We start from the raw sequence: 22,942 nt of genomic DNA, 5'->3' as shown, positions 1-22,942 counted from the left end.
CCCTGGTCCATCCCCTCCTAGACTTCTGCAGTCCCTAAAATGTGTGCATGAAAACAGCCCTTTATGTCTATGATATATCTATGATTTGTGCTGGGGACTGTTAGTGCTCATATCGCCCTGGAGTCGGCGGTTCCATCGCCCTGGAGTCAGCGGTTCCATCGCCCTGGAGTCAGCGGTTCCATCGCCCTGGTCGGCGGTTCCATCACCCTGGTCAGCGGGTTCCATCACCCTGGTGAGCGGGTTCCATCACCCTGGTCGGCGGGTTCCATCACCCTGGTCGGCGGGTTTATCACCCTGGTCGGCGGGTTTATCACCCTGGTCGGCGGGTTCCATCACCCTGGTCGGCGGGTTTATCACCCTGGTCGGCGGGTTTATCACCCTGGTGGGCGGGTTTATCACCCTGGTGGGCGGGTTCCATCACCCTGGTCGGCGGGTTTATCACCCTGGTCGGCGGGTTTATCACCCTGGTCGGCGGGTTCCATCACCCTGGTGGGCGGGTTTATCACCCTGGTGGGCGGGTTTATCACCCTGGTCGGCGGGTTTATCACCCTGGAGTCAGCGGTTCCATCGCCCTGGAGTCAGCGGTTCCATCGCCCTGGAGTCAGCGGTTCCATCGCCCTGGTGAGCGGGTTCCATCACCCTGGTGAGCGGGTTTATCACCCTGGTCGGCGGGTTCCATCACCCTGGTCAGCGGGTTTATCACCCTGGTCGGCGGGTTCCATCACCCTGGTCAGCGGGTTTATCACCCTGGTCGGCGGGTTCCATCACCCTGGTCAGCGGGTTTATCACCCTGGTCAGCCACTCACTTTCTGAACTAGTTCTAGTTTTGTCAATGAAACTTTAAAATACCTTCAATATAAAAATATGTAAACTGGGAAGAATCATTCAAGAATATGAATAATTAATAATAATAATTTAATAAATATTCCCTTTAATAATTAAAGGGAATATTTACTCTGTGAGCCCTGAGAAGAAACGTGTGGACTATAGTTTAATATTCCCAGTAGGCACATTCCACATATTGTACATACATGTGATAAATAAAAAGGATTTTATTCGGTGTTGATAGAAAATGTTCTTGAAGCCCTGGGGGGGAAACCCCCTGTGAAATAATGCAGGTCAAAGCTTGAGAACATGAAACATGGTGACTATGAGGATAATACTGAGCTGTCCTTGGTATGTGTGTAACCTAGCTAGATATTCAGTGAACAGGGCTTTTGGGTAGAGAAGCCCTCTGTGAAAGGGGGGGGGGGGTCTCGGTGCCCGGGGAGCCGTTTTACTGTTGTTCTACTAAAGCCTTTTAACGGTGTATGATCCGTTCTGTTCCGTCTTTATTTTGTTGGCCACGCCCTGCCTCTCTCTTTTTGGAAACACTAAACCGACTGAACCTGCCCCACGCCCGCCTTGCTTCCTCCTCTCATCGCATGACTTGACATGGATAGAAAAGAGCACAAGCTCTGAACTATTACCATCAGACTCCAGTCCTACCGAACCGAGACAAGTGGATAACCCAGTCAGACGGGATAGCTGACTAGACCACACAGACAGACAGATCACAGCCTTGCATTTACATCGCTACAGTCTGTTCTCTCATGCACCGTCCCGTTTAATCTGTCGCCTCTGCCGTTATTGTTATATGATTATTATTGCGGCAGTTCGCACCTTGTTATTCCGGTGTGGAGGAGGGGAGTAAATTTATATGGCCGCGACGCTAATCACGATGAGCGCTGGGACCGGGACCGGGTCCGGGACCGGGCAGGACGAGATGTTCTACACCCTGCTGAAGCCCATGCTTTCGGAAGGCTTCCCGGTCGAGGAGTCGGCTCTGTTCGGTTTCGATCCCAAGAACGTAGTGACGGAAAGGAGTGGACAGAGTGAATACACGCAGCAGGTAATGTAGTGTCAGTCTGTGTTGTTTATCTCAGAATGGGCGAGGTTGGTAGCATGTTGCAAAGCACCAGGCTGTCTGTTTCGCTGTCATAGGGAATTATATACTATAATAAAACATCTACAGGAGATTGACGCTTTAATTGTGCGGAATAATAATGTCTCCTGATTTTTTTTTTTGGTTTGTTTTGGTCGTAAGTATTTTTATCATTCGATGTGTAGGCCTATGGGTCGGGACACAGCAGGAGGATTACATGATGGGGAACGAGATCCATCGTAGAGACGGCAGGGTAGCCTAGTGGTTAGAGCGTTGGACTAGTTAACCGAAAGGTTGCTGGATCAAATCCCTGAGCTGACAAGGTACAAATCTGTCGTTCTGCCCCTGAACAAGGCAGTTAACCCCACTGTTCCTAGTCCGTCATTGAAAATAAGAATGTATTCTTAATAACTGACTAGTTAAATACATTTTTTTAAATAGCAAGACGCATTTAGCGCATAGTTCATTGGAGCTGGTAGGACAGGCAGCTATGCCAGACTGTGCCAGTTGCTCACAATTGGTTTCTTGGCTCTCGTTCTCATCAACAACTGACTCCGTCCGATTCCATCTACTCTCTAACGCGCGGTGCGGGATCCGGACCCAACCCGATATAGTAGGTAGAAACTTCCCAGCAATGTCGACAGACAGCCCGACCGCCTTAATCGGAAAACACTTGTGACAGATATACATGACCAGTTAACAGCTGGACGATCTAAACGACAGAAATAGAAAAGCTTTCCTTCAGCCAGCAAGCTATTGCGTAAAGAACAGGACAGAGCAGTTACTTTGTAGGGACAAGAGGGTGTTTTCCTTCCATTTCCTTCATTGGTTGGATGATCTTTTAATGAGTTATTTATGTGGCGCCTTAATAAGAGTTTATTATGGTGTGTGTGTGTGTGTGTTTTTTTCCCCCACTGAGCTGAGGGAATGGAGAGAGAGTCAGGTTCATTCCTTCATCATGACCACCTGTCAGTAGGCTGCTGTCCCAAATGGCACCCTATTCCCTATGTAGTGCACTACTTTTAATCACAGCCAACCTATCTATGGGTGCCGTTTTTAGGAAGCAGATAGTGCCTGTTTTAAAGCCCTCTGGTCTGGTTGGTGTGAGTACAGTTTACAGCTGAGGGAGGAATGTGGCAGCAGCTCACTGAAGGCTACTTGATAAATGTTTGACTGGTGACTCTGTCTGTCCTATCAAACATTACTACCGGACTCCTCATCCCACTGGCCACCACATAGTTTCAGCGTGACACATTCAAACACTGGTTCTGAACTCTTAAATGGACTATACAGATGTTGTATCTTAATTTGATCACTCTTTTCTTGCGGAGAATTTCCCTGCATCGAAAACCCATTTTTTAATTTTTTTATTAATTAGTTGAGAACAAGTCCTTTATTTAACCAGGTAGGCTAGTTGAGAACAAGTCCTTTATTTAACCAGGTAGGCTAGTTGAGAACAAGTTCTCATTTACAATTGCGACCTGGCCAAGATAAAGCAAAGCAGTTCGACACATACAACAACACAGAGTTACACATGGAGTAAAACAAACGTACAGTCAATAATACAGTAGAAAAAATACAAATCTATATACAGCGAGTTCAAATGAGGTAAGATAAGGGAGTTAAGGTAGTAAATAGGCCATGGTGACGAAGTAATTACAATTTACTAACAAACGATTATATTAACAGTATTGCAGTTTTCATGTAGTCTACTTTCGGGCCAGCTAATAGCCTATCGACCGATCAAGTAACATTACTTGATGTTCAGATCCTATTGCTGCAGGATTATTTCGCTGTGACAGTATAGGTCAAATTAAGATTCTACATCTGTATGTGGTTTGAAATGATTGATGAATTTGAATTAGACGTGACCAAATTTGTTGGTACCGCTCCACAAAAAACTAAACATTTTGAATTTTCTCTGAAATACTTTTGTCAGTTTCAAGTTAATTGCCATCCATCATTTGTTTGTTCCATATTTAATAGAAATCGGCTTTTGATTTTTTTTTTATTCAACATAATATTATAAATAATAAAACAAAATGAAAATGACATGGAGAAAAATGATGGGACCCTTAACCTAATATTTTGTTGCACAACCTTCAGATGCAATCAAATGTTTTCTGTAGCTCTCAATGAGACGTCTGCACCTGTTAACAGGTAGTTTTGGCCCACTCTTCCTGAGCAAACTGCTCCAGCTATCTCAGAGTTGATGGGTACCTTCTGCACCTGTTAACAGGTAGTTTTGGCCCACTCTTCCTGAGCAAACTGCTCCAGCTGTCTCAGAGTACCTTCTGCACCTGTTAACAGGTAGTTTTAGCCCACTCTTCCTGAGCAAACTGCTCCAGCTGTCTCAGAGTACCTTCTGCACCTGTTAACAGGTAGTTTTGGCCCACTCTTCCTGAGCAAACTGCTCCAGCTATCTCAGGTTTGATGGGTACCTTCTGCACCTGTTAACAGGTAGTTTTGGCCCACTCTTCCTGAGCAAACTGCTCCAGCTGTCTCAGAGTTGATGGGTACCTTCTGCACCTGTTAACAGGTAGTTTTGGCCCACTCTTCCTGAGCAAACTGCTCCAGCTGTCTCAGAGTACCTTCTGCACCTGTTAACAGGTAGTTTTGGCCCACTCTTCCTGAGCAAACTGCTCCAGCTGTCTCAGGGTACCTTCTGCACCTGTTAACAGGTAGTTTTGGCCCACTCTTCCTGAGCAAACTGCTCCAGCTGTCTCAGAGTTGATGGGTACCTTCTGCACCTGTTAACAGGTAGTTTTGGCCCACTCTTCCTGAGCAAACTGCTCCAGCTGTCTCAGGGTACCTTCTGCACCTGTTAACAGGTAGTTTTGGCCCACTCTTCCTGACCAGGTTTGATGGGTACCTTCTCCAGACTGTACGATTCAACTCTTTCCGTAGATGTTCGATAGGATTCAGATCAGGACTCATTAGAAGGACACTTCAGAATAATCCAATAAATGGTTTTGTTCTTATTTATTCTATGGGTTTTGTTTAGCTGTGTGTTTTGGGTTATTATCCTATTGGAGAAAACCTGCGACTGAGACAGAGCTTTCTGACACTGGGCAGTACGTTTCGAATCCAGAATGCCTTTGATAGTCTTGAGATTTCATTGTGCCCCTGCACAGATTCAAGGTACCCTGTGCCAGGCGCGGCACAGCAGCCCCAGAACATAACCCGAGCCTCCTCCATGTTTCACTGTGGGAGTGATGTTCTTTACTTTGAAAACTTTTTATTTCTTCATCTGTGAACATAGAGCTGATGTGACTTGCCAAAAAAAAAGGCTCCAGTTTTGATTCATCAGTACAAAGGACATTCTCCCAGAAGGATTGTGGCTTGTCGATATGCACTTTAGCAAATTCCAGTCTGCCATTAAAAAAAATATATATATCGTTTTTCTTTTCAAAAGTGGATTCCTCCTGCATCTTCTTCTATGGAACTGACTTTCACTCAACAACAAAAAAAAAACGCGCGAAACACCTTGGAGTTCAGCTTGTATCTCTTTTTCAGTTATCCTTTGTTCTTCTTCTACAATTCACACTATCTTTCTGTTCAATCTGAGGTCGTTTTTTTTTATTTGTAATATCCCCCCCCCCCTTATTTATAATATTTTCTAAGGGGAACCAACAACATGTGACCAAGCCATTCTAGAATATCTTTTATAGAAGAAGCAATAATTAATCTCTTTTCACAGCTTCTTTGCTTTATTCTGACACACCAAAGACATGCAAGTATTCATGATTTAAAATAGCTTTTAATTTCACCACTTTTTTTCAGGAGGAATTAAGCGTTATTTCAATGAGCTGTAAGGGTACCAACACATTTGAACACTTCAGTCATTTTACAGACGTTAATGTAGATACCTGAATCTATATTCTTCCTATCCATAATGCAGCATGTTGATGATATTGATTTGTATCACTTGATGATCAAAGGTGTAAGCAAAAATCTATTCAAATATTGTTTCACTATCAAGTTAATTAAAACCGAAATCAATTAAAAGATTGTTTCACTATTAAGTTAATTAAAACCGAAATCAATTAAAAGATTGTTTCACTATTAAGTTAATTAAAACCGAAATCAATTAAAAGATTGTTTCACTATTAAGTTAATTAAAACCGAAATCAATTAAAAGATTGTTTCACTATTAAGTTAATTAAAACAGAAATCAATTAAAAGATTGTTTCACTATTAAGTTAATTAAAACCAAAGTGAAATTGCAAAACATCTAGATTATTTTTCCATTTACATTAGAAAAATAGAGCTTTGTTTCAGAATGAATAATGAGCCAACCTTTTCAAGTAAGTCTGTCTGTTTTGTCTCGCTCTCTCCTCAGACAGGGAAGAGTGAGCTGGATAAGTACCTCTCCCCTCAGACGCACCTCCTGACGCCCCATCTCGACCCTCCAGAGCAGAACATGTCTCGGCGGGACAGTGCCTCTGTGATGGATCATTTCTTTGGTGACGACCAGGGTGGATCTCCTTACAGCATCAACATGAACGTCTTCCTACCCGACCTGGCCTACCTGAGGATGGGCTTGTGTCGGCCGGCACGCCCGGGGCCTGGGGGTAACGTTGGAGGCATGGGCCAGCAGGTCAAAACAGAACCACCTTCTTCCTCCTCTCCCTTCGCCCATCCTCATCCTCACTGCCCCAGCAGCAGCGTCCACGGTAACAGCACCAGCCTTTCCATGGTAACGTCGTCTTCTTCTTCGTTGCCAGAGTTCACTAGCGTGTTCAGCCCGTCGGGTGACGGTGACCCGGCCTCTGACGCCGTGGCAACGGGCGGTTCTGTTTACGTGAAGGAGGAGCTGGGGTCGTTCGATCTGCCACACGACGACTCTCTGTTCCAGCTGCTCTCTGCAGAGCTGGACCCCGCCCCTCTCGCGCCCATGCATCACCACGGCAACAATGCTCATCACCGGACGGTGCAGAATCACGGGGTTTCCGGTCACTCGCCCTTCATGCACACCTTCCACGACCTGCACTTAGCCGCCCAGGCCCAGCAGCAACACCAACAACTACAGACTGCCAAGTCAAGCTACTGTGGTGGGCTGCACAGCGTGGGGGGGGCCTACCCTCACCCTCACTTCCTCCAGCAGCCCCAGCATCATCAGGCCAAGGCCTCCTACCTGCCCCCATCTCCTCCCAGCTCAGAGCCCAGCTCCCCAGATCGTCAGAAGGACCTCCTTCAGAACCTCTCCCCTCCTCCTTCCTATGCCGCCACCATCGCCTCCAAGCTGGGAGTCAGCGTGTCCCCTTGTCTTTCCCCCACCGGTGTGGCTCGGCCCCCAGCCTCGAGTCTAACTCAAGCCCCAGGCTCCGGCCCAGCTCCAAGCCTGAACCAGTCCGTCCAAGTCCGTTACAACCGCAGGACCAACCCAGACCTGGAGAAGAGAAGGATACATCACTGTGACTTCCCAGGTCAGGACTCTCACTCTCTCTCTCTCTCACTCTCACTCTCACTCTCTCACTCTCTCACTCTCTCACACTCTCACTCACAGGTTATACTGTTTCTCTACTATCCATCCCTCCCTCCCTCAGCTGCAGAGCTTTACTTTAGGTTTACTTTCTAATGTGTGTTGGTAGTCTATTTCAGTGTAGTCATGAAGACTTGTTCCTAGCTCACATGCAATACGTCGTTTACCATCAATTAGCTCCGTGTCTGTAGGTCTGTAGTGTCCTGTGTTATGGGTGGTGGTCTGATTAGCTCAGTGTCCTGTGTTATGGGTGGTGGTCTGATTAGCTCCGTGTCTGTAGGTCTGTAGTGTCCTGTGTTATGGGTGGTGGTCTGATTAGCTCAGTGTCCTGTGTTATGGGTGGTGGTCTGATTAGCTCCGTGTCTGTAGGTCTGTAGTGTCCTGTGTTATGGGTGGTGGTCTGATTAGCTCGGTGTCTGTAGGTCTATAGTGTCCTGTGTTATGGGTGGTGGTCTGATTAGCTCAGTGTCTGTAGGTCTGTAGTGTCCTGTGTTATGTGTGGTGGTCTGATTAGCTCAGTGTCCTGTGTTATGGGTGGTGGTCTGATTAGCTCAGTGTCCTGTGTTATGGGTGGTGGTCTGATTAGCTCCGTGTCTGTAGGTCTGTAGTGTCCTGTGTTATGGGTGGTGGTCTGATTAGCTCAGTGTCCTGTGTTATGGGTGGTGGTCTGATTAGCTCAGTGTCCTGTGTTATGGGTGGTAGTCTGATTAGCTCAGTGTCCTGTGTTATGGGTGGTGGTCTGATTAGCTCAGTGTCCTGTGTTATGGGTGGTAGTCTGATTAGCTCAGTGTCCTGTGTTATGGGTGGTGGTCTGATTAGCTCCGTGTCTGTAGGTCTATAGTGTCCTGTGTTATGGGTGGTGGTCTGATTAGCTCAGTGTCCTGTGTTATGGGTGGTGGTCTGATTAGCTCGGTGTCTGTAGGTCTATAGTGTCCTGTGTTATGGGTGGTGGTCTGATTAGCTCAGTGTCTGTAGGTCTGTAGTGTCCTGTGTTATGGGTGGTGGTCTGATTAGCTCAGTGTCCTGTGTTATGGGTGGTGGTCTGATTAGCTCAGTGTCCTGTGTTATGGGTGGTGGTCTGATTAGCTCCGTGTCTGTAGGTCTGTAGTGTCCTGTGTTATGGGTGGTGGTCTGATTAGCTCAGTGTCCTGTGTTATGGGTGGTGGTCTGATTAGCTCAATGTCCTGTGTTATGGGTGGTAGTCTGATTAGCTCAGTGTCCTGTGTTATGGGTGGTGGTCTGATTAGCTCAGTGTCCTGTGTTATGGGTGGTAGTCTGATTAGCTCAGTGTCCTGTGTTATGGGTGGTGGTCTGATTAGCTCCGTGTCTGTAGGTCTATAGTGTCCTGTGTTATGGGTGGTGGTCTGATTAGCTCAGTGTCCTGTGTGATGGGTGGTGGTCTGATTAGCTCAGTGTCCTGTGTTATGGGTGGTAGTCTGATTAGCTCAGTGTCCTGTGTTATGGGTGGTGGTCTGATTAGCTCCGTGTCTGTAGGTCTATAGTGTCCTGTGTTATGGGTGGTGGTCTGATTAGCTCAGTGTCCTGTGTGATGGGTGGTGGTCTGATTAGCTCCGTGTCTGTAGGTCTGTAGTGTCCTGTGTTATGGGTGGTGGTCTGATTAGCTCAGTGTCCTGTGTTATGGGTGGTGGTCTGATTAGCTCAGTGTCCTGTGTTATGGGTGGTGGTCTGAATAGCTCCGTGTCTGTAGGTCTATAGTGTCCTGTGTTATGAGTGGTGGTCTGATTAGCTCAGTGTCCTGTGTTATGGGTGGTGGTCTGATTAGCTCAGTGTCTGTAGGTCTATAGTGTCCTGTGTTATGGGTGGTGGTCTGATTAGCTCAGTGTCTGTAGGTCTGTAGTGTCCTGTGTTATGGGTGGTGGTCTGATTAGCTCAGTGTCTGTAGGTCTGTAGTGTCCTGTGTTATGGGTGGTGGTCTGATTAGCTCAGTGTCTGTAGGTCTGTAGTGTCCTGTGTTATGGGTGGTGGTCTGATTAGCTCAGTGTCTGTAGGTCTATAGTGTCCTGTGTTATGGGTGGTGGTCTGATTAGCTCGGTGTCTGTAGGTCTATAGTGTCCTGTGTTATGGGTGGTGGTCTGATTAGCTCAGTGTCTGTAGGTCTGTAGTGTCCTGTGTTATGGGTGGTGGTCTGATTAGCTCCGTGTCTGTAGGTCTGTAGTGTCCTGTGTTATGGGTGGTGGTCTGATTAGCTCAGTGTCTGTAGGTCTGTAGTGTCCTGTGTTATGGGTGGTGGTCTGATTAGCTCAGTGTCCTGTGTTATGGGTGGTGGATCTGACTCAGTGAATTTTAGTAAACATTACTATTCTCTCTGTGTGTGTTGCCTCTGAATGATGTGACGTTGAATAATTCAGTAATCGACAGCAGGCTTTTAGTCAGCTCTAAGGTGTGTCCCAAATGGCACCCTATTCCCTACATCGTGCCCTCGTTGGGACCAGAACCCTGGTCAAAAGTAGTGCACTATCTAGGGAATAGGGTGTTCGTTTTGGATGCGAACAAGCCTCTAGAGATCTGTCAAGAGAAACACAGAAAATGGACTAGCAAGACGGATTGTTATTGGTTGCATCAAACTGACAGTGAATCACAGCTAGAAAAACACACCAGTCAGTCACTGAAACACACACACACACACACACACACACAGAGAGACACACAGAGAGACACACAGAGAGACACACAGACACACACAGAGAGACACACAGAGAGACACACACACACACACAGACACACACACAGACACACACACACACAGAGAGACACACACACACAGAGACACACAGAGAGAGACACACACACAGAGACACACACACCGAGAGACACACACACACACAGAGAGACACACAGAGAGACACACAGAGAGACACACAGAGAGACACACAGAGAGACACACAGAGAGACATACAGAGAGACACACACACACACACACACACACACACACACACACACACAGAGACACACACACACACACCGAGAGAGACACAGAGACACACACACAGAGACACACACACAGAGACACACACACACAGACACACACACACACACACGGACTCCTCTACGGTTAATATAATACTAATGTACTCCAGCTTGTCAGCAGCTCTCGTGCCCTCTCACTAATGTTAGATGATGTCAGATAGCCTCTGGCTCTGGGATTGGAAGCTTACAAAAGTCCTCGGCATGTCTCGACTGGCGTTTTGGTGAATGGTATCAGGACTCAGGGAGACGGTGTTACGGAGCCTTAACCCTAATAACGGAGCCTTAACCCTAATAACGGAGCCTTAACCCTAATAACAGAGCCTTAACCCTAATAACAGAGCCTTAACCCTAATAACAGAGCCTTAACCCTAATAACAGAGCCTTAACCCTAATAACAGAGCCTTAACCCTAATAACAGAGCCTTAACCCTAATAACGGAGCCTTAACCCTAATAACAGAGCCTTAACCCTAATAACGGAGCCTTAACCCTAATAACAGAGCCTTAACCCTAATAACAGAGCCTTAACCCTAATAACAGAGCCTTAACCCTAATAACGGAGCCTTAACCCTAATAACAGAGCCTTAACCCTAATAACAGAGCCTTAACCCTAATAACGGAGCCTTAACCCTAATAACAGAGCCTTAACCCTAATAACGGAGCCTTAACCTTAATAACGGAGCCTTAACCCTAATAACGGAGCCTTAACCCTAATAACGGAGCCTTAACCCTAATAACGGAGCCTTAACCCTAATAACGGAGCCTTAACCCTAATAACGGAGCCTTAACCCTAATAACGGAGCCTTAACTCTAATAACGGAGCCTTAACCCTAATAACAGAGCCTTAACCCTAATAACGGAGCCTTAACCCTAATAACGGAGCCTTAACCCTAATAACAGAGCCTTAACCCTAATAACAGAGCCTTAACCCTAATAACAGAGCCTTAACCCTAATAACAGAGCCTTAACCCTAATAACAGAGCCTTAACCCTAATAACGGAGCCTTAACCCTAATAACGGAGCCTTAACCCTAATAACGGAGCCTTAACCCTAATAACAGAGCCTTAACCCTAATAACAGAGCCTTAACCCTAATAACGGAGCCTTAACCCTAATAACGGAGCCTTAACCCTAATAACGGAGCCTTAACCCTAATAACGGAGCCTTAACCCTAATAACGGAGCCTTAACCCTAATAACGGAGCCTTAACCCTAATAACGGAGCCTTAACCCTAATAACGGAGCCTTAACCCTAATAACGGAGCCTTAACCCTAATAACGGAGCCTTAACCCTAATAACGGAGCCTTAACCCTAATAACGGAGCCTTAACCCTAATAACGGAGCCTTAACCCTAATAACAGAGCCTTAACCCTAATAACGGAGCCTTAACCCTAATAACGGAGCCTTAACCCTAATAACGGAGCCTTAACCCTAATAACGGAGCCTTAACCCTAATAACGGAGCCTTAACCCTAATAACGGAGCCTTAACCCTAATAACGGAGCCTTAACCCTAATAACAGAGCCTTAACCCTAATAACAGAGCCTTCGGAAAGTATTCAGACCCTTTACTTTTTCAACGTTTTGTTACATTACAGCCTTATTCTAAATGTATTAAATATCACCCTCATCAATCTACACACAATACCCCATAATGACATCACAACACCCCATAATGACATCACCATACCCCATAATGACATCACAACACCCCATAATGACATCACCATACCCCATACTGACATCACCATACCCCATACTGACATCACAATACCCCATACTGACATCACAATACCCCATAATGACATCACAACACCCCATAATGACATCACCATACCCCATACTGACATCACCATACCCCATAATGACATCACAATACCCCATACTGACATCACAATACCCCATACTGACATCACCATACCCCATACTGACATCACAATACCCCATAATGACATCACCATACCCGATACTGACATCACAATACCCCATGATGACATCACAATACCCCATACTGACATCACAATACCCCATAATGACATCACCATACCCCATGATGACATCACAATACCCCATGATGACATCACAATACCCCATACTGACATCACAATACCCCATACTGACATCACAATACCCCATAATGACATCACAATACCCCATACTGACATCACCATACCCCATACTGACATCACCATACCCCATACTGACATCACAATACCCCATAATGACATCACAATACCCCATACTGACATCACCATACCCCATACTGACATCACCATACCCCATACTGACATCACCATACCCCATACTGACATCACCATACCCCATAATGACATCACCATACCCCATACTGACATCACCATACCCCATAATGACATCACAATACCCCATACTGACATCACAATACCCCATACTGACATCACCATACCCCATACTAGCATCACAATACCCCATAATGGCATCACAATACCCCAGGATGACATCACAATACCCCAGGATGACATCACAATACCCCAGGATGCCATCACAATACCCCAGGATGCCATCACAATACCCCAGGATGCCATCACAATACCCCATAATGACATCACAATACCCCATAATGACAAAGCCAAAACAGGTTTAGACATTTTTGCAAATTTATTACAAATAAAAAACATTTCCTCATCAAACTACTCTTTACCCTATAATGACAAAGAGAACACAGGTTCTTAGAAATGTCTGCTCATTTAAAAACCGTTACCTTATTTACATAAGTATTCAGACCCTTTGCTATGAGACTCTAAATTGAGCTCAGGTGCATCATGTTTTCATTGATCATCCTTGAGATGTTTCTACAACTTGATTGGAGTACACCTGTGGTAAATTCAATTGATTGGACATGATTTGGAAAGGCACACACCTGTCTATATAAGGTCCCACAGTTGACAGTGCATGTCAGAGCAAAAACCAAGCCATGAAGTTGAAGGAATTATCCATAGTGCTTCAGGACAGGGTTGTGTCGAGGCACAGATCTGGGGAAGGGTACCAAAACATTTCTGCTGCATTGAAGGTCCCCAAAAACACAGTGGCCTCCATCATTCTGAAATGGAAGAAGTTTGGAACCACCAAGACTCTTCCTAGAGCTGGCCGCCCGGCCAAACTGAGCAATCGGGGGAGAAGGGCCTTGGTCAGGGAGGTGACCAAGAACCTGATGGTCACTCTGACAGAGCTCCAGAGTTCCTCTGTGGAGATGGAGGAACCTTCCAGAAGGACAACCATCTCTGCAGCACTCTGCCAATCTAGCCTTTTATGCTAGAGTGGCCAGACGGAAGCCACTCCTCAGTAAAAGACACATGACAGCCCGCTTGGAGTTTGTCAAAAGGCACATAAAGAATCTCAGACCATGAGAAACAAGATTCTCTGATCAGATGAAACCAAGATTGAACTCTTTGGCCTAAATGTCAAGCGTCACGTCTGGAGGAAACCTGGCACCATCCCTACGGTGAATCATGGTGGTGGAAGCATCAGGCTGGGGGGGATGTTTTTCAGCGGCAGGGACTGGGAGCCCTCAGACTGGGGCTAAGCTTCACTTTCCAAAAGGACAACGACCCTAAGCAGACAGCCAAGACAACGCAGGAGTGGCTTCGGGACAAGTCTCTGAATGTCCTTGAGTGGCCCAGCCAGAGCCCAGACTTGAACCCGATCGAACATCTCTGGAGAGACCTGAAAATAGCTGTGCAGCGACGCTCCCCATCCAACCTGACAGAGCTTGAGAGGATCTGCAGAGAAGAATGGGAGAAACTCCCCAAATACATGTGTGCCAAGCTTGTAGCATCATACCCAAGAAGACTTGACGCTGTAATCGCTGCCAAAGGCGCTTCAACAAAGTACTGAGTAAAGGGTCTGAATACATATGTAAATGTGCTATTTTTTTATTTGTATAAATTAGCAAAAATTTCAAAAACCTGTTTTTGCTTTGTCATTATGGGGTAATGTGTGTACATTGAGGATTTAAAAAAATATATATATTTTTGAATGAGGCTGTAACGTAACAACGTGGAAAAATTCAAGGTGTCTGAATACTTTCAGAATGCACAGTATTGTAGAACTTCAGATACCACAGATATATAGTATTGTAGAACTTCAGATACCACAGATATATAGTATTGTAGAACAGCAGATACCACAGATATATAGTATTGTAGAACTTCAGATACCACAGATATATAGTATTGTAGAACAGCAGATACCACAGATATATAGTATAGTAGAACAGCAGAATCCACAGATATATAGTATAGTAGAACAGCAGATACCACAGATATATAGTATAGTAGAACAGCAGAATCCACAGATATATAGTATTGTAGAACAGCAGATACCACAGATATATAGTATTGTAGAACAGCAGATACCACAGATATATAGTATAGTAGAACAGCAGATACCACAGATATATAGTATAGTAGAACAGCAGATACCACAGATATATAGTATAGTAGAACAGCAGAATCCACAGATATATAGTAGAACAGCAGATACCACAGATATATAGTATTGTAGAACAGCAGATACCACAGATATATAGTATAGTAGAACAGCAGAATCCACAGATATATAGTATAGTAGAACAGCAGAATCCATAGATATATAGTATAGTAGAACAGCAGAATCCATAGATATATAGTATAGTAGAACAGCAGAATCCACAGATATATAGTATAGTAGAACAGCAGATACCACAGATATATAGTATAGTAGAACAGCAGAATCCACAGATATATAGTATTTTATAACATAATTCCATTGAGAGAGAGTATTGTATAACATATACTGTAGATAGTATTGTATAACACATACTGTAGAGAGTATTGTAGAACAGAGAGAGAGAGTATTGTATAACATATACTGTAGATAGTATTGTATAACACATACTGTAGAGAGTATTGTAGAACAGATAGTATTGTAGAACAGCGGAATCCATAGACGGATAGTATTGTGGATCAGAGGGCTCGCAGTTGTGGAACAGAACATTTGATGTATGTTGTACATATTCCTGAACTTGTGCCTATTTTATAATCCTGACAATATAGTTTTCTTCTTCTTCTGTGTATCGTTTCCCAGGATGTAAGAAAGTGTACACCAAGTCTTCCCATCTAAAAGCCCACCTGAGGACCCACACTGGTAAGATCTTCTCTCTCTTTTAATTAACCGTGTTTTACATTTTATTTTTTATATAAAACGACCTCGTTTAAAGGCGGGTGGCGTTGGCCTCTTTTCTTTCTTTACTTTTGGTCGTGTTCCTCGTGGTGTTGCTAGGCAGGAGCGTAGTCTTGGCATGCGTTATGCATTCATTCCTTGCATGCTGCTTGGGGAAGTTATCCCAGCTCCGCCCGCCCCAATAGACGGATAAGTTGACAACACTTCAACAACAAAAAAAAGCCCCGCTCTCTGTCAGCAGGAGTTGTAGAATATTCAGCAGCTCTGGAATGTTTCAGGAATTCTAGAACGTTTTCATCTGTGAGGGTTGAGGGGGGGGGGCTTTCTGTGAGGGTTGAGGGGGGGGGGCTTTCTGTGAGGGTTGAGGGGGGGGGCTTTCTGTGAGGGTTGAGGGGGGGGCTTTCTGTGAGGGTTGAGGGGGGGGCTTTCTGTGAGGGTAGAGAGGGGGGCTTTCTGTGAGGGTAGAGAGGGGGGCTTTCTGTGAGGGTAGAGAGGGGGGCTTTCTGTGAGGGTAGAGAGGGGGGCTTTCTGTGAGGGTAGAGAGGGGGGCTTTCTGTGAGGGTAGAGAGGGGGGCTTTCTGTGAGGGTAGAGAGGGGGGCTTTCTGTGAGGGTAGAGAGGGGGGCTTTCTGTGAGGGTAGAGGGGGGGGCTTTCTGTGAGGGTAGGGGGGGGGCTTTCTGTGAGGGTAGAGGGGGGGGCTTTCTGTGAGGGTAGAGGGGGGGGCTTTCTGTAAGGGTTTGAGGGGGGGGCTTTCTGTGAGGGTAGAGGGGGGGGGCTTTCTGTGAGGGTTGAGGGGTGTTCTACATACAGTATAACGTGTGTTGCGTCCCTGTCAACCTGTTATTTTCCTGTTCTCCTCCTGACTGTGTGTGTGTGTGTGTGTGTGTGTGTGTGTGTGTGTGTGTGTGAGAAACGGGTCATGTTAATAACCAGAATGTAGCAGCAGAGACGCAGGCTGTCCCGTCGTGGAATGGGTACAGTAGGTCCTGACTGTGTGTGGTTAACTCTGGGATAAGGGATATTCTGGGGTGGGGGGGGGGGAATGTGCTGCGTATAGACCAGTCATACCAGATAGAGAAACAGTGCAGTTGAATATTCCAGATCGGGTTCTGGACTAATGGACTAGACTGGACTAATATATCTATATCTCTTCTCTCTATCTTCCATACCGACTTCTCCTCAACCAATCACGTGTCTTTAGAAAGCAGATGTCACAAAGTGCTTGTACAGAAACTCAGTTTAAATCTCCAAATGGAAAGCGATGCAGGTGTAGAAGCACGGTGGCTCAGGAAAAACTCCCTAGGAAAAACTCCCCAAGAAAGGCAGGAACCTAGGAAGAAACCTAGAGAGGAACCAGGCTATGAGGGGTGGCCGGTCCTCTTCTGGCTGTGCTGGGTAGAGAGGAACCAGGCTATGAGGGGTGGCCAGTCCTCTTCTGGCTGTGCCGGGTAGAGAGGAACCAGGCTATGAGGGGTGGCCATTCCTCTTCTGGCTGTGCCGGGTAGAGAGGAACCAGGCTATGAGGGGTGGCCAGTCCTCTTCTGGCTGTGCCGGGTGGAGATTAGAAACCTAGAGAGGAACCAGGCTATGAGGGGTGACCAGTCCTCTTCTGGCTGTGCCAGGTGGAGATTAGAAACCTAGAGAGGAACCAGGCTATGAGGGGTGGACCAGTCCTCTTCTGGCTGTGCCGGGTGGAGATTAGAAACCTAGAGAGGAACCAGGCTATGAGGGGTGGCCAGTCCTCTTCTGGCTGTGCCGGGTGGAGATTAGAAACCTAGAGAGGAACCAGGCTATGAGGGGTGGCCAGTCGTCTTCTGGCTGTGCTGGGTGGAGATTAGAAACCTAGAGAGGAACCAGGCTATGAGGGGTGGACCAGTCCTCTTCTGGCTGTGCTGGGTGGAGATTAGAAACCTAGAGAGGAACCAGGCTATGAGGGGTGGACCAGTCCTCTTCTGGCTGTGCTGGGTGGAGATTAGAAACCTAGAGAGGAACCAGGCTATGAGGGGTGGACCAGTCCTCTTCTGGCTGTGCTGGGTGGAGATTAGAAACCTAGAGAGGAACCAGGCTATGAGGGGTTGGCCAGTCCTCTTCTGGCTGTGCTGGGTGGAGATTAGAAACCTAGAGAGGAACCAGGCTCTGAGGGGTGGCCAGTCCTCTTCTGGCTGTGCCGGGTAGAGAGGCACCAGGCTATGAGGGATGGGCCAGTCCTCTTCTGGCTGTGCCGGGTAGAGAGGAACCAGGCTATGAGGGGTGGCCCGTCCTCTTCTGGTTGTGCCGGGTGGAGATTATAACAGAACATGGCCTAGATGTTCAAATGTTCATAAATGACCAGCAGGGTCAGATAATAATAATCACAGTGGTTGTCGAGGGTGCAACAGGTCAGCACCTCAGGAGTAAATGTCAGTTGGCTTTTCATAGCCGACCATTCAGAGGTCGAGACAGCAGGTGTGGTAGAGAGGCAGAGAGAGAGCGGGAGAGTCGAAAACAGCAGGTCTGGGACAGGTAGCACGTCCGGTGAACAGGTCAGGGTTCCATAGCCGCAGGCAGAACAGTTGAAACTGGAGCCGCAGCACGACCAGGTGGACTGGGGGACAGCAAGGAGTCATCAGGCCAGATAATCCGGGGGCATGGTCTCTCTGTCTCTCTCTCTGTCTCTCTCTCTCTGTCTCTCTCTCTCTCTCTGTCTCTCTCTCTCTCTCTCTCTCTCTCTCACACAGAGAGTGTAATATGAGATAAGCCATGTAAACAAGGAGCTGTAGTTTAGGTGTGGTCCTCCCAGGCAGTCAGAAACATATTCCCCTGGTAATATCTGTATATTCCTGGTCTAGTTCTCTGATCTGGGAAACACATCCTCCTATCATCCAGTAGATTGTAATGGTTATTAAACGGCTCTCTGTAGGAGACGACGTATCTGTGTGCTTCCTGTTGGGAACGGCTAGAGGTTTTATGACACGGACTGTTTGACAAGGGTGCACACACACACACACACACACACACACTCTGCTCCAACAACCTGGATAACGGATGCTGTTGGAGAGATGAAACGAGGGCTTCCAACACAGGTGAATGAGAGGCATTAGGAAGTGTGTGTGTGTGTGTGTGTGTGTGTGTGTGTGTGTGTGTGTGTGTGTGTGTGTGTCTGAAGGGCCTTGACTATGGGCAGGTTAATCATTTCAGGTGAACTCAATGCACCTGTCTCTGAGGAGGGGGAGGAGTGGAGCAATCCACCTGTCTCTGAGGAGTGGAGCAATCCACCTGTCTCTGAGGAGTGGAGCAATCCACCTGTCTCTGAGGAGTGGAGCAATCCACCTGTCTCTGAGGAGTGGAGCAATCCACCTGTCTCTGAGGAGTGGAGCAATCCACCTGTCTTTGAGGAGTGGAGCAATCCACCTGTCTCTGAGGAGTGGAGCAATCCACCTGTCTCTGAGGAGTGGAGCAATCCACCTGTCTCTGAGGAGTGGAGCAATCCACCTGTCTCTGAGGAGTGGAGCAATCCACCTGTCTCTGAGGAGTGGAGCAATCCACCTGTCTCTGAGGAGTGGAGCAATCCACCTGTCTCTGAGGAGTGGAGCAATCCACCTGTCTCTGAGGAGTGGAGCAATCCACCTGTCTCTGAGGAGTGGAGCAATCCACCTGTCTCTGAGGAGTGGAGCAATCCACCTGTCTCTGAGGAGTGGAGCAATCCACCTGTCTCTGAGGAGTGGAGCAATCCACCTGTCTCTGAGGAGTGGAGCAATCCACCTGTCTCTGAGGAGTGGAGCAATCCACCTGTCTCTGAGGAGTGGAACAATCCACCTGTCTCTGAGGAGTGGAGCAATCCACCTGTCTCAGGAGTGGAGCAATCCACCTGTCTCAGGAGTGGAGCAATCCACCTGTCTCTGAGGAGTGGAGCAATCCACCTGTCTCTGAGGAGTGGAGCAATCCACCTGTCTCTGAGGAGTGGAGCAATCCACCTGTCTCTGAGGAGTGGAGCAATCCACCTGTCTCTGAGGAGTGGAGCAATCCACCTGTCTCTGAGGAGTGGAGCAATCCACCTGTCTCTGAGGAGTGGAGCAATCCACCTGTCTCTGAGGAGTGGAGCAATCCACCTGTCTCTGAGGAGTGGAGCAATCCACCTGTCTCTGAGGAGTGGAACAATCCACCTGTCTCTGAGGAGGGGGAGGAGTGGAACAATCCACCTGTTTCTGATGGGGGTAGGAGTGGAGCCTTGAGGGGGGGGTTGTCTCTAACACACATAACTCTACCAGTCCAGACATGTCTGCCACTGCGTACCTCCCTCGCTCCCTGCCCTCTCGTTGGGGGGGTCGGTCTTCACCCCTACACACTCCCACAACCCCTCCACCTACCCGGAGTTGGTCTCTCCCATAGAGATGGCTCTTTTCACTTCAACTGGTTTTGCACAGAGCAATATATATATATATATATATATATATATATATATATATATATATATATATATATATATATATACTGCATTCCGAAAGTATTCAGACCCCTTGACTTTTTCCACATTTTGTTACGTTACAGCCTTATTCTAAAATGGATAAAAAATTTTTTTACCCCCTCATCAAAACTACCCATAATACTCCGTAATGACTACCCACAATACCCCATAATGACAAAGCAAAAACAGGTTTTAGACATTTTTGCAGATGTATTGAGAAGAAATATATATAATTCACATTTCAGACCTTTTACTCAGTACTTTGTAGAAGCACCTTTTTGGCAGCGATTACAGCCTCGAGTCTTCTCGGGTCTGACGCTACAAGCTCGGCACGCCGTCTCCTCTGAACAGTTGATGTTGAGATGTGTCTGTTACTTGAACTCTGTGAAGCGTTTATTTGGGCTGCAATTTCAGATTTCATAGCGAATTTATGGTTTTTGCGACTACACTTGAAGAAACTTTGAATAAGGGTTTCAAATTTTGGGGAAATGACACTAATTGTTTTATATTTTTGTACTTTTTGTCAGGAAATGCAGCTCCGTCTCAGGTTCTGCTGTTGTGCAGTGGTTGCACAGCCATTCCTCTACAGGGAGCCAGGTTTTCCTGTGTCTACCCTTCTCAATGGCAAGGCTGTGCTCACTGAGCCTGTACTTTATCAAGGTTTTTCTAAGGTTTTGATCAGTAAGCGTGGTCAAATAGTTTGCCACGGTGTACTGTCGATTTTTAGGGCAAGATAGCATTGCATTTTGTGTTTCCCAATAGATCATGTAGTTTTGATTTGACTGTGTTGTAATTTGGTTTATTCTGATTGATTGGATGTTCTGGTCCTGAGGCTTCAGTGTGTTAGTAGAACAGGTTTGTGAACTCAGCCCCAGGACCAGCTGGATGAGGGTCCTGAGGCTTCAGTGTGTTAGTAGAACAGGTTTGTGAACTCAGCCCCAGGACCAGCTGGATGAGGGTCCTGAGGCTTCAGTGTTTTAGTAGAACAGGTTAGTGAACTCAGCCCCAGGACCAGCTGGATGAGGGTCCTGAGGCTTCAGTGTGTTAGTAGAACAGGTTAGTGAACTCAGCCCCAGGACCAGCTGGATGAGGGTCCTGAGGCTTCAGTGTTTTAGTAGAACAGGTTTGTGAACTCAGCCCCAGGACCAGCTGGATTAGGGGACTCTTTTCTTTGCTCAGCTCTTGGCATATATATATATATATATATATTTCACACATAGTTGAGGTCAGAAGTTTACATACACCTTAACCAAATACATTTAAACTCAATTCCTGACATTTTAATCCTAGTAAAAAATTCCCTGTCTTATGTCAGTTAGGATCACCACTTTATTTTAAGAATGTGAAATGTCAGAATAATAGTAGAGACAATGATTTATTTCAGCTTTTATTTCTTTCATCACATTCCCAGTGGGTCAGAAGTTTACATACACTCAATTAGTATTTGGTAGCATTGCCTTTAAATTGTTTAACTTGGGTCAAACGATTCGGGTAGCCTTCCACAAGCTTCCCACAATAAGTTGGGTGAATTTTGGCCCATTCCTCCTGACAGAGCTGGTGTAACTGAGTCAGGTTTGTAGGCCTCCTTGCTCGCACACGCTTTTTCAGTTCTGCCCACAAATGTTCTATGGGATTGAGGTCAGGGCTTTGTGATGGCCACTCCAATACCTTGACTTTGTTGTCCTTAACACATTTAGCCACAATTTTGGAAGTATGCCTGGGGTCATTGTCCATTTGGAAGACCCATTTGAGACCAAGCTTTAACTTCCTGACTGATGTCTTGAGGTGCTGACCTGTTGCACCCTCGACAACCACTGTGATTATTATTATTTGACCCTGCTGGTCATTTATGAACATTTGAACATCTTGGCCATGTTCTGTTATAATCTCCACCCGGCACAGCCAGAAGAGGACCGGCCACCCCTCATAGCCTGGTTCCTCTCTACCCGGCACAGCCAGAAGAGGACTGGCCCACCCCTCATAGCCTGGTTCCTCTCTAGGTTTCTAATCTCCACCCGGCACAGCCAGAAGAGGACTGGACACCCCTCATAGCCTGGTTCCTCTCTACCCGGCACAGCCAGAAGAGGACTGGCCACCCCTCATAGCCTGGTTCCTCTCTAGGTTTCTAATCTCCACCCAGCACAGCCAGAAGAGGACCGGCCACCCGTCATAGCCTGGTTCCTCTCTAGGTTTCTTCCTAGGTTCTCGGCCTTTCTAGGGAGTTTTTCCTAGCCACCGTGCTTCTACACCTGCATTGCTTGCTGTTTGTGGTTTTAGGCTGGGTTTCTGTACAGCACTTTGAGATATCAGCTGATGTAAGAAGGGCTTTATAAATACATTTGATTTGATGTTGCTTCAATATATCCACATAATTTTCCATCCTCATGATGCCATCTATTTTGTGAAGTGCACCAGTCCCTCCTGCAGCAAAGCACCCCCACAACATGATGCTGCCACCCCCGTGCTTCATGGTTGGGATGGTGTTCTTCGGCTTGCAAGCCTCCCCCTTTTTCCTCCAAACATAACGATGGTCATTATGGCCAAACAGTTCTATTTTTATTTCATCAGATCAGAGGACATTTCTCCAAAAGTATGATCTTTGTCCCCATGTGCAGATGCAAACCGTAGTCTGGCTTTTTTATGGCGGTTTTGGAGCAGTGGCTTCTTCCTTGCTGAGCGGCCTTTCAGGTTATGTCGATATAGGACTCATTTTACTGTGGATACAGATACTTTTGTACCTTTTTCCTCCAGCATCTTCACAAGGTCCTTTGCTGTTGTCCTGGGATTGATTTGCACTTTTCACACCAAAGTATGTTCATCTCTAGGAGACAGAACGCGTCTCCTTCCTGGGCGGTATGACGGCTGCGTGGTCCCATGGTGTTTATACTTGCGTACTTGTGTTTGTAC

General features: G+C 46.6%; 1 protein-coding gene across 1 annotated transcript in view; it reads left to right on the top strand.

Moving 5' to 3' along the window:
- Nucleotides 1-1,348: 1,348 nt before the first annotated feature.
- The window catches only part of LOC106593200 (Krueppel-like factor 5), a 26,111-nt gene continuing 4,517 nt past the window's right edge, over nt 1,349-22,942 (top strand). The window contains exons 1-3 of the mRNA XM_082963768.1: nt 1,349-1,891; nt 6,267-7,353; nt 15,496-15,555. Of these exons, the coding sequence (XP_082819894.1) occupies nt 1,700-1,891; nt 6,267-7,353; nt 15,496-15,555 (1,339 nt within the window). The 5' untranslated portion in view covers nt 1,349-1,699. The remainder of the gene's footprint in view (nt 1,892-6,266; nt 7,354-15,495; nt 15,556-22,942) is intronic.

This window comes from Salmo salar, chromosome 17 (assembly GCF_965601325.2).
Source record: "Salmo salar chromosome 17, fSalSal1, whole genome shotgun sequence".
Taxonomy (NCBI): Eukaryota; Metazoa; Chordata; class Actinopteri; order Salmoniformes; family Salmonidae; genus Salmo; species Salmo salar.
Note: the sequence above shows the minus strand (reverse complement) of the source record. Positions and strands in the feature narration are given on the sequence as shown.